This window comes from Bos indicus, chromosome 11 (assembly GCF_029378745.1).
Source record: "Bos indicus isolate NIAB-ARS_2022 breed Sahiwal x Tharparkar chromosome 11, NIAB-ARS_B.indTharparkar_mat_pri_1.0, whole genome shotgun sequence".
Lineage (NCBI taxonomy): Eukaryota > Metazoa > Chordata > Mammalia > Artiodactyla > Bovidae > Bos > Bos indicus.
In genome coordinates this window covers 1,972,115-1,984,318 of record NC_091770.1, presented here as the reverse complement: position 1 = coordinate 1,984,318, position 12,204 = coordinate 1,972,115, and the positions used below count along the sequence as shown (strand labels likewise).

General features: G+C 56.4%; 1 protein-coding gene across 1 annotated transcript in view; it reads right to left on the bottom strand.

The window, feature by feature from the left end:
• The window catches only part of KCNIP3 (potassium voltage-gated channel interacting protein 3), a 95,791-nt gene extending 87,337 nt beyond the window's left edge, over positions 1-8,454 (bottom strand). Inside the window, exon 1 of the mRNA XM_070798199.1 lies at positions 8,328-8,454. Coding sequence (XP_070654300.1) covers positions 8,328-8,411 — 84 coding nt within the window. The 5' untranslated portion in view covers positions 8,412-8,454. The remainder of the gene's footprint in view (positions 1-8,327) is intronic.
• Between the last annotated feature and the right edge of the window lie 3,750 nt (positions 8,455-12,204).

Here is a 12,204-nt window from a genome sequence, read left to right as displayed (position 1 = left end):
GGGACAGGGGTTCAATCCCTGGGGTGGGAAGATCCCCTGGGGGAGGCCATGGTAACCCACTCTAGAATTCTTGCCTGGAGAATCCCATGGACAGAGGAGACTGGCGGGCTACAGTCCATGGGGTCACGAAGAGTTGGACATGACTGCAGGGACTTAGCGCACACATGCATTGGCTCCAGGAAGGGAACGCCTGGGAGAACCTCCTGTCTGGGAGAGGGGATGACTTAGACCAGCGGTCCTCAGCCCCTCTGGCACCAGGGACGGGTCTCGTGGAAGACAATTCTTCCGTGGACTGGAGGGGGGATGGTTTGGGGATGACTCAAGAGCATTACGTTTACTGTGCACTCTCTTCCCATTGTTATGATGTCAGCTCCACCTCAGATCATCAGGTATTAGATCCCAGAAGCTGGGGACCCTGGCTGAGACTCTGGGTGCCCGAAGCATCCCTCTAGCTTCAGCTCAGAGCCTCAGCAGGCAAGAGTGGGAGGAAGGAGGGTCGGAGAGCCGCTAGAACTCAGTGCTCTTGTTTGTTTTGGGGGCGTTGTTATGGTTACCTCTTCACCTGCTACCAGCTCTCCTTTTACAAGAATGATCTACTGATTCCCTTTTAACTGAATTTATGGAAATTTAAAACATGAGTTAATTTAAAGAAAAATAAACTATAGCACAGGTTGCAGCAGGCAAGATAAAATCGGTGAAGGAATACCAACAGCTAGAAAACTTGCAGTCTGAGGGCTCCCTTGCTCAGCTCAGCTCAGAGAACTGAGTCCTCTGGGACTGGGTGCCCCACGCCTCAGCCACGCGCTGGATGTGGCTACTGAATGTTTGAAACGAGACTAGTCCAAATGCAGACGTGCCATCAGTGCAAATACACACCAGATTTCAAATTCTTCTTAGTAGGATAATAACTTATTAACAATTTTTATATTGAGCACACACTGAAATAATATTTACATTGGATTAAATAGAATATATTATTTAAAAATTTTCTCTTTTAATTTACTTTCTTTAATGTATCTGCCTGGCCATTTAAAGTGACACTTGTGCCTTGCAATACACTTCTTTAAAAAAAATAATATTTATTTTTGGCCGTGTTGGGCCTCAGTTGCGTCATGAGATCTCCACTGCAGCACGTGGGCTTCTGTCCGGTTGAGGCGTACAGGCTCAGCTGCCCCACGGCTTACGGGATCTTAGTTTCCCGACTGGGGCCGAACCCGAATCCCCTGCACTGGCAGGTGGATCCTTAACCACTGGACCACGAGGGAAGCGCCATGAAATTCATGTCTGCTGGCCGGCACCTTCTAGACCTTCCAGCTGTGGGGCCGCGGGCAGCTTGCTGCTACCAGGGCACACCTGATCCCCAGCTCCTCTCTCCCACCCAAGTCCAGACGAGGGCCTGTCAGAGTTGCTTCAGAAAGGTGGTCTGGTGGAGCGTGGAGGGCAACTGGGGCACAATGAGGCCGAAGGCCAGCTTGGGATCTGCCCAGGTTGAGGGGAAAATGGTAGAGCACGGAGCCGGATGCCCGCAGTGGGACAGGTGGGGGCATATTAGTGTGGTGGGTATTTAGGTTCTGCCATAGATGTGGGCAGCAACGGAAGGGTCAAGGTGACTCCTCAGTAACTTTGACATCAACACCATGGAGATGGTACAGGAAGAATACCCCCCATGCCTTCCAGCTCCCCGCAAATGCAGTCCAGACTCTCCATGAGAACACTCCATTCTCAATCACCATCTGAGAGTTTTCACCACGCCACAGAAAGAGGCCAGAGCATTTTAAACAAACCACTGGGACCGCAACTGGGACATTCTACCCTGTGGCTCCACAGGCCCCCAGAAAGGCCAGCAGCCCACCAGGCACTGCCCCATGCCCAGTGGGCACAGCTCCATCCTGTGGAGGCCCGTGCGGTCAGGCCGTTAGGGACACACCTTTGAGCAACTGGCTCAGTCTTTGGGGTTCTTGTCACCTGGGCTCCAGAAAACCCCCAAAGAGCATCTCAGAGAAGGCTTGGCAGAGGTGACCTGTGGGCACATAGGTGGCAGCCTTTGGGCTGAAAACACCCAGGCTCCTTTCCCCAGAGGTAAAGTGATCGAGGTCACGCATACGCAAAGGCACGCCTAGCTTCTCCCAAATGCTTACAGGCGTTTGTGCATGAGAAACAGCACGAACAGCTTCCTAAGGGCCGCCAGGACCCACTGGCCTCTAACTCAGAAAACACACCTAGCTGGGGAGGGAGGGAAGACTTTTGGGGGGTGGGGGAGGGAAGATTTCCAGCAGAATGATATTTCAGTCAAGTATGGTGGGAAGAGGTCTGTGGTCAACCAGGCAGGGACTTGAAACTTGGGCCCTTTTCTCCTGGCTGGGAGACCTTGGATGAAGTTCTTGACCACTCTGAGACTCATTGTGTGTGTGTGTGTGTTCAGTCGCTTCAGTCATGTCCGACTCTTTGTGATTCTATGGACTGTAGCCCACCGGGCTCCTCTGTCCATGGGATTTTCCCATGCAATGATACTTGTGCACGTTGCCATTCCCTCCTCGAGAAGATCTTCCCAATCCAGGGATCGAACCCATGTTAACTGTGTCTCCTGCATTGCAGGCGGATTCTTTCCACTGAGCCGTGGGGGAAGACCCAAGCCTCAGTTTGCTTGTCTATAAAGTGGGTATAATTCACAGGACTATGGGGGAGGTTAAATAAGGTGACACGCCCCACCCCCAGCAGGAGTGATCAGCACTATCCTTCACCCTCCTGGTGCTGTGTGAGGGTCTGGCTGCCCCATGCAGGGGCAGGGCCCAGTCCATGACCCAGTGACATCAGCAGGGCCACCCAACTCACTCTGCTCAGCTGGCTGCACAGCAGAATCACTTGGGAAGTCTCCCCACCTCTGCCTTCCCCGGGGGCTGCATTATTGATTCAGTGGGGCCTGCACCACTCTATTTTTATAAAGCTCGACAGTCAATCTGAAAGTGCAGCCAAGGTTTAGAGTGCTTATCCCACCAGATAGGAAATTCTGGGCCTTATCTGTGGGAAGAAGGGGTCTCGCATTCACACTCTCCCTTTCTCCCAGCGGGGGTGGGGAGGGGGGCTGTCTCGAACCCAGAGCCTGGACCGGCAGGGACGTGTAGGCTCCAGGTGTGGGGCTGCCTGGCGCCCTGACCCTGTCCGTGGGGACTGCTGCAGGCAGGCTCGTGAGCACCCACTCGTCTTCGCTCGCTCTATTTCCATCACTCGGGACAGATGGCAGGAAGTGGCAGTGGGCGTCGAGTCATGCAGGCCCTGAGGATTTGGGATGGGAAGGCTTCGCAGGAGGAGCGGGGAGCGCTTGGTTTTCCTCCCACCCCTGGGCATCAATAGACGCCAGCCAGGCAGCCTGCCTCCCGGATGGGAGGGGAGGCGAGACTGTCGTGAGCCCCTGCAGAACTCACACGTGCACACAGGCACGCATACACACGCACACACACACATGCCTGGGTGCTGATCCACTCAGAACACTGGCGCCGAGGCGGGGGCCGCTGGGGGGTTGCTGCCCTGCTTCTGGTGCTGCCACATCCGGCAGCCCACCATCTCCTCACCTGCCCGTTGCTGCCCAGGCAATGAAGGCTTCTCACCAACCCGGGGGTGGACTTGAGCCGCTCACAGATCACACTATCCCATTGGGGTGCCCTTCACAGGCTCGACTCAGTAACCCCAAAATGACAACACTGATACTCACACTATTTACAGAGTTCTCTCTATGCACGGGTGTTGGGGGGCGGGGTTGGTGGAGGATCTTATTTACCAAGAAGGAAAATGAGGAGCCGGTGGAACAGAGAAGCTAACTAACTTGTCTGAAGACACACAGCTAAGGCATGAGGGGCCTGGAACTGAGCCCAGAGGCACAGCCGTGTTACTTCCGCAGCTACATTCGGGCGTGGCTGGCCCGTCAATTCCAAATGCTGGGGGTGGGCTCTGTGACGGGCCAGGGGGCATACACGTATGTAGGGGCAGGGTGATCTGCACTATGGCCCCCCAGCCCCCACGGCTCAGCATAGGGCCCAACCTCAGGTGAGGGCCTGGCAGAGGCGATGAGCATATCTGCGGCCCAGGGAGGGGATGGACGCTGCCCACGCTCACAGTGTCACTTGGGCAGAGTTGGGGCGAGTACTTGGCGCTCTGGAGTCACTGCCCAGAGGGCCCATCTTGAGACAAGATCTTTTTTTAATAGCTGCACACCGTGGCATGTGGACTCTTAGTTCCCTTACCAAGGATAGAACCCATGTGTGGTAAGTGGCTTCAGTCGTGTCTGACTCTTTGTGATGCTGTGGACTGTAGCCCACCAGGCTCCTCTATCCATGAGATTCTCCAGGCAAGAATACTGGAGTGGGTCATCATGCCCTCCTCCAGGGGATCTTCCAGACCCAGGGATTGAACCCACGTCTCTTGCATCTCCTGACCAGGGATCAAACCTGAGCCCCCTGCAATGGAAGTTCAGAGTCTTAACCACTGGACCACCAGTGAAGTGCCGAGAGAGAATCTGAACACAGGGCCAGGGTGGACTGGGCACAGGGCACAGCAGCAGCAGCAGGTCTCGGATTTATCCCTTGCCTGCCTCGAAAGGCATGTGCTGGGGGGCCAGGGAGGGCAGGGGGCGGCCAAAGAGGTAGAGGTGAGGCCGGGAAAGACCAGCATTGCTCTGCCTGGCTGAGCCTGGCGTGGGTGTGGGCCGCCTGCTGGAGGGGAGCGCTGGGCAGAGACCTCAGGCAACAGATCAGAGTTGGGCCAGCTGGGGAGCTGGGACAGGCCCTTTCAGCCGTCCTTCTCAGGTCAGCTCAGCTAACCCCACACCCACCCCTCACTCTGGCGCCTGCGGGTCCCCTTGGCTTGTCCCCATCACGTGGATGCTCTGTGACGCTCCGGGATGTGGGCTGATCACAGCTGACAGATGCACCTGCCTGTTCCAGAGAAACATCAGTCAGCTGGAGCTGCGGGAGGGGCCGCACAGTGACTCACTCCACACTGCACCCTCCTTCGCGCTCTGTCTCCTTCCGGCCGGGGCTGCAGGACCAGCAAAGGGAGGCGCGCCAAGTGCTTTCCCTTCTTTTTTCTTTGCCTTGGAAACCAGGGTCTCCCCTCTTCCTCACAGAGGCCACATTCAGGGCTGTGCAGATGCTCCTGGGAGGGGGCTGGTGTGGGAGAGCAGATGGCCCCCCAGCCCCAGCTGGCAAAGCAGCTCCCATGCTTGCCGCAGATTTGGATAAGAAAAGGGCTCCTAGTGTCAAAACATTGGGGTCTTATCCTTTGGAGCCCCCAGAAAAGGGGATGTGGCTGGCTCAAGGTCACACGAATAATCCAGGAGGCATGGTTGGGGTGGGGTCTGACCCAAGTGTACTCACTAAAGTATTCGGAGGGTGCAATAGGCCACAACTCCATGGGGCCAGCCCCCAACCGGGGTGGGGCATCTCCTATAACCAGCTGCCTGATTATAGGCACACTCCTCTCTCCCTGTAGCCTTCTCCCATGACATCCCCATTCATCCCCACCCACAAGCCGTAGGGAACTGAGCTTTGGAGTAAGACAGAGCAGGGTTCAAATTCCCACTGTAACACTTTGTAGCTTGCAATCTAGGGTGGGCCTTAGTTTCCTCATCTGTAAAGTGGGTACAATACCAAGCACTACCTGGGGGGCCGCGTGGGGGTCCAGAGAGAGAATCCAGGTGCAGAGCCTGTTGGAAGGACCCTGGAGGGAGGAGCGGCCACTTTAGGGCTCTGCCCTTCGGCCCTGGCCTTGTCCCAGAGAACACCCAGGACCACTTTACTTGCCATTCAATTCAGGGATGTGATTACTATACGTGGAAATAAGGGAAACAATTAGGGACCGCCTCCCACAAACTCCCTGCAAGAAGGCAGGAACCTGGGCAGGTAGAGGGTCCCAGTGGACATGCCGGGCCATGAAGACAGCTCTCCCTGAAGACCCAGGAGCAGAGCAAGGGTTCTGCTTGCTCCTTTTTCCTAAGATCTCAGGGAGTTCAAGTCCCGGCCCTGTGCTGGGCGAGCTGCACGCCCACCCCCGCCACCCTCAACCCCAAGCCTCATGTCTACAGAAGGGGAAGTGGCAGGGCCCACCCTCCCAGGACTTTGTGAGGATCCACAGATGACAGTGACAGGCGCTGAGGACGGATGGGTCAGGCCACCTCCCAGCCTGCGCTCCGAACTGTCGCCCCTATTGCCACTACTGGTGGTGGCAGTTTAGTCGCTAAGTCGTGTCTGATTCTTGTGACCCCACAAGAATGTAGGGGTATGTAGGCCCTCAGACTCCCTGTCCATGGGATTCTCCAGGCAAGAATACTGGAGCGGGTTGTCATTTTCCTTCTCCAGGGAATCTTCCTGACCCAGCGATCACACACGCGTCTCCTGCATTACAAGCAGATTCTTTACCACTGAGAGGAAGCTGATTTTTCATAATCTCCCTGCTGACCTTGGTGACAGTGGTGATCACTGTCCCAGCCTGGCCCACAGCCGAAGGTGTGGGGTCCGCTCCAGTCTCCAGCCAGGCCAGCTGTAGGAAGGGCACTGGCAGGCATGGTGGACACACTGGGGCCTGGCTGTGAGAGAGGGCAGGGGCCAGTGTGGGGTCATGATAACCAAGGGAAGGGCCAGATGCATGTGGAGGACGGGAACCACTCACCACACTCATCTGGCAGGGACAGGGCGTGACCTCCTGGCAGGTAGGAGCCAGTGGGGGAAAGGCAAGAGAAGGGGGGTTGTCGGGAGGCTGGTGGACACAGCAGGCTGAATGCAAACCTGCACGCAGCCTGACTCAGTTGAGAGCCCCACCTCTGCAGGTTCGGCAACCTGGCCAACCATGGGTACAGCCACGGGGTGTGGCCGTGCGTCGCAGGCTCAGACTGATGCCCGAGGATGCGCATGACCTGTGACGGCTGTGGCACATGTATACAGTGAGCACTCAGTGTGTGAGCCTGTGACGAGGCTCTACGTTTCTCTACTCCTGCCCTGTCTGCCTGGAGGTGGCGGGGAGACTTAAGGCGACGGGGAGAAAAACACCTTTTCAACACGCCCCGCCGGCGTGCTCGAAGGGTCTCACGTCAGCACCTCTGCCGATCCTCCTGACACCACTGAGATGGAGCAGACAGTGCGGGGGGCGGGGGGTGGCCTGGGGTCAGGGGCGGGGTGGCCTGGAGCCAGCAGCCACAAGCCCATTCTGGACTGCTTGTCCTCATGAGTGACAGAGAGGCAGGAATCCATCTCGGGGGGAAGGGCATGGAGCTGGGGGGGAGACTGGCACACACCAGCCCAATATCCACTCTTCCTTACTCACAAAGCCCTGATTTTATTAGAGGGTTGTTGGTTTTTTTGGCCCTTCCTTTTTTCTACTCCCTGCAGCCTGTGTGTGTTGGCTGGAACTCCAGCAGCCATTTTGGACGTGAAGGTAACCTCTCGAATGGAAGCCAGTGAGACAGATGGAGCCTGAGTCCATGCTGAGACAGATGGCCCTTAGTCCCTGTGGATCATAGGGTGCCAGCCCTCTATTGCCTCCCTCTGGACTCTGTGTGAGAAATGTAAGCAAATGTGTTCAAACCACTGTTATTTGGGTTGTTCTGTTATAAGCAGCCAAATCTAATCCTGGTGTTTCTTCTTCCATCCAAAGCAAGACTGTCCCAGACGTGTGGGGAGGTGCAAAGCATCAGCAGATTTTCTGAGTGTTCACTGTCTTCTGGGAGGGGGGAGCTTGTTTTCCTTTTCCTCATTATTCTGCATTAATTATTCTTCATCCTTCCCAACTCCTTGACACCATCTCTTGAACTCTACTCCCGGCATTTCCCTTGCTTTCTCTCTCTCTCCAGCCTCCCAACAGCCCCACAGCGGGAACTAACCGCATGTGTCCTTGTCAGGGGTCCTCTAGCCCTTCAGGAAGTGGATATTCATTAATTACTTGGATAATTAAATGATGCACTCATTGCCCAGCCTTCAAAGGTAAGACACCCCCTCCCAGCATTCAGCCTTTCCCCAGCACTAATGAGTCGGAGGCTTGGGGTCAGCACTCTGGCACTTGCCCCAGGGACTTAACTGAACCACATGGCTGACCCCAAGCTACTCCTCTGTCCAGCTTCTGTTCCACAAACACCTACAGCCTTTGCCGTCTGAAGGGGGCCCCAGGAGTCTAGCCTCCCAGGCAGGACACCCCAACACTTACTTTTTCCATAGCGACCCTACGGGGGACAGCAGGGAATGGGGTCAAACAAAGAGGCACAGCAAGGCTTCCTGGTCCAGGGTAAACCCCCGAAGCCCCCACGCCCCAGCCCTGGGCGAGCGCCCAGCCCCGCCAGAGCCTACCTTGGCCCGCTGCATCCTGGACAACCGAGAAAACTGTTGCCGGCTTCCCCTCCGCGCAGCCGGCCGAGCGGGCAGCTGCCTCATGCTTGCCGGGACCCAGACGCAATTGCTGCTGGCGGCTCCCGCCCGCCCCCTGCCCACCCTCCTCGCCAGCGCTGCCACCCTAGGCTCCGCCCCTTCTGCTGTGTCAATCCGTGCTCAGCCGCCCTCCGCGTGCACCTCTCTCCTTCGAGCTCTCTCTCATCTTTCCCGTCCCTCTCCCGGTCTCCCTGCCCGACTGTCTGTGTAACCGTTCCTAGTCCGGCTCTCCCTCTGGGTCGCCCCTCCGCCCCTGTCACCCCGGGTCTCTGTCTATGCCCACTTTCATCCCATCTGTCTCTTTCTCTAACACGCTCTCTGCTCCCTAACCTTGAAAGGGGGAAGCTTGCCGGGTGTGGAGAGAGCCCCGCGTTCCTGCCCAACAGAGGGAAGGACAGCAGGGCAGCACTGGGAGCCTCCCAGAGCATTTTCCAGAACAGGCCAGCTCCTTCCCTTCTGGCTGCGCCCTCCCTCGTGCTACCAGCCCCTTATGGACAACGGGTGGAGTGACCCCAACCCCTGCCTATGACCTTGGGCCTTTACAGTCAAGCTGGGGTTTGGAGAGGGGTCTCTCTGGTCTCCCTCCAGCAGCCCTGAAGGTGACTTCTGGGCACCGGGCATCCAGAGCATGCTCCTAGTGGTGACATAGCTCTGGGTGCTGGGCCCTCAATGGCCCCAGCGATGGGGATGCACCACCCAGAGATGGTGACGGCTACCAAGACCACATCATGCGGGTCACAGGCCAGGGGGCCTTCAACCTGTTTCACCTGTGCCCCCTCACTTGTCTCCTTTCACCCCACGTGGGGACTTGCCATGGGGGGGAGCTCTCCCCAAACTTGAACTCCTTATACTCTCTGGGGAGCCCAGCATCTCTCCCTGATGTCTGTGTCTGAGGTTGGGACCACATCAGGGCAGCTGAGGGACCTGGCTAGACTTTCCCGGGGCAGACGTGGAGGAAAGAGGTGAGGGTACCTGGACATCCTGGGGAGGGAGTCTCCTTCCCGCCCCTCAGGAGGGCAGTCTCCGGGCATTTGCTCAGCCCCCAGGGAAAGCACCCAGGAGCCAGGTGCCCAAAATCTCAGCCAAGTTTCCCCTTTCTGCACCCCAGGAAGGAGCCAGCCTGTGCCACTGGTTCCCATGGAAACAGAGCCCTGAGCCACCCCCTCCTCTGCGTGCACTTGCACACCCTTCTCCATTTGTGTGTGTTTGCGCCAGCCAATCAGCTCCAACTTTCAGGTCCTGGGAGGAAGAAAAGTCTGGAGCAGTTGACCCACCGAGGGGGGAGGAGTTTGGACTGCCTGGGCCTCACACCGGGCAGGGACTCAGTGGACCCTGGAGCTGACTACAGCAGCAGAGGAGCGTGCAAGCCCCCTGCAGCTGTCGGGTCAGGGCAGAGGCTGAGCTCGAGAGCCTGGAGACCTGGTAATCTCAGCTCTGAGCTATCCAGCATCCCGCCCCGCCCCCTGCCCGAGCAGGTTGGGTCCTCACAGTGGCCTCAGCAGGGAAGTGTCATTATCTCTGTGGATGATGAGAGTGAGACCCAGAAAAGGTAAAGGATTTGCCCCAAGTCACTCAGTTGTGTCCGACTCTTTGAGACCCCATGGACTGTAGACCACCAGCTCCTCTGTCCATGGGATTCTCCAGGCAAGAATACTGGAGTGGGTTGTCATATCTTCCTCCAGGGGATCTTCCCAACCCAGGGATCAAACCCATGTCTCTTATGTCTCCTACATTGGCAGGTAGGTTCTTTACCACTGGCACCACTGGGACCTAGAAAGTGACAAAGCTGGTACACAAAGCCCATTACTTTCATCCCTAAGTGACATACATGGCTAAGACCCTGCCGAACCTCCCATGCTGCAGACATCAGCTTAGGAATTTGCCAGTCACGCTGTCCAAGACAGACCTGGCCATAATTATGGCCTAGTCAGCATGAGGCAGGACCAGAGAAGGCCCCCATCCCCGCTCCCCATTTGGGATGAGGGCTGAACTTCCATTACCAGATATGCTTTCTTCTGAATTCACAAGTTAATGAGCTTCAAGGAGCTCATCTTACGAAAAAACCCAAATGAGCTTTTTGAGCCAACCCAATACAACAAAACAGGGCAGCTGCCCACACGCCCCACTCCCCCACCAGTCCTCTAGCACCTTGGGCCTGGAGAATCTCCACCCATAGCTGCCACCAAGGGTGTGCCCCTCATTAAACACACATGGGGTTGGCCTGCATGATGTATGCCCCCCATCTCTTTTTTCCCCAGCACCCACAGGGGTTTTTCCAGAGCACTATGAGCTGGTCCTGCCCAGGCCTGTGGGAGATGCAGGAAAGAGAAAGGTTAGGAGAGTGTGGAGGTCAAGGACACCCCGGAGCAGAGCTCCCCACATGGGCCTCAGCAAGCCTAGCAGTGGTATGGACTCATAGGTGGCAGCTAACTCTCCTTGTGAATGTCTGAGAGTTTCTGGAGATTCTTTGGCAGTGCTGCTGCTGCTAAGTCACTTCAGTCGTGTCCAACTCTGAGCGACCCCATAGACGGCAGCCCACCAGGCTCCGCCGTCCCTGGGATTCTTGAGGCAAGAACACTGGAGTGGGTTGCCATTTCCTTCTCCAATGCATGAAAGTGAAAAGTGAAAGTGAAGTCACTCAGTTGTGTCCAACTCTTAGCGACCCCATGGGCTGCAGCCCACCAGGCTCCTCCGTCCATGGGATTTTCCAGGCAAGAGTACTGGAGTGAGGTGCCATTGCCTTCTTCATTTGGCAGTGCATCAGACCCAAAAAAGGTTAAGGAAGACTGCAGAAGGGCCTCACTTTGTCAGCCACAATCCTCAGCCTCATGGGTCTCAGCTGTGCTTTCCCTCGTCCTGGAGGGTGATGAGACCCAGGAGAGGGGAGTTTGGAAGTGGGAAGGAATGGACCATTTCAAGCCTGGAAGAAGGTTGAGTAGCTTGCATTTGAGAGGAGGCAGTGGCAAGCCATCTGAGCCAGCTGGGCCCTCACTGTAATCCCATCTTGGTGAGGGCTCACACTGACCTACCCACAAGCCTTGGGGGTCTTCTGGACCTTCCTCAATTGTTGCAAACAATCCCCTCCACTTCCAGACCCAAGGCAGATTATGCCTGCAAAGCCCATTACTTTCATCCCTAAGACCTCGGTTTGATCCCTGGGTCGAGAAGATCCCCTGGAGAAGGAAATGGCAACCCAATGCAGTATTCTTGCCTAGAGAATTCCATGGACAGAGGAGCCTGGCGGGCTACAGTCCATGGGGCTGCAAAGAACTGGACATGACTGAGCAACAATACTTTCTTTCCAGATCCAACTTCAAACCCTTCTTCCTTGGTACCCCAAACTTGGCTTCATGGAGTCCCCACTCTGTATCTTTTTTCCAGATTCCTTTGAGCCCTGGTTCTGCTTACCCCTGGCTGAGGGGCACAGGAGACAGACAGTACAGTTTCAGGGTTTAGGTCCTTGCTCCACCAAGAGCCCCTACCTGTGAGGAAAGCCTCTCTGGGAGGTGGTGGGTCTCCCCAGGCAGGTGGAGGCCCCTCCCCACAGGAGTTCAACAGAAGTCTGTTGCCCTCAAGCAGTGCTTCCCTGAAGGCCACAGCACCCAGCTGTCCCATCAGTCGGCACAGCTGTGCCATTGTCTTACTTGGCTTTATTTGTCTCTCACTGCCTGGATACCTCTTCCGCTGCCTGCCTTTCCGGGGCTGGATGGAAGCCCTGGCAGACCTGAGATGATGCCTGGTAGGGAGATACAGTGGTTCACTTAATCTCACCAGACTGTCCCAGCTCCGGTCCAGGCCA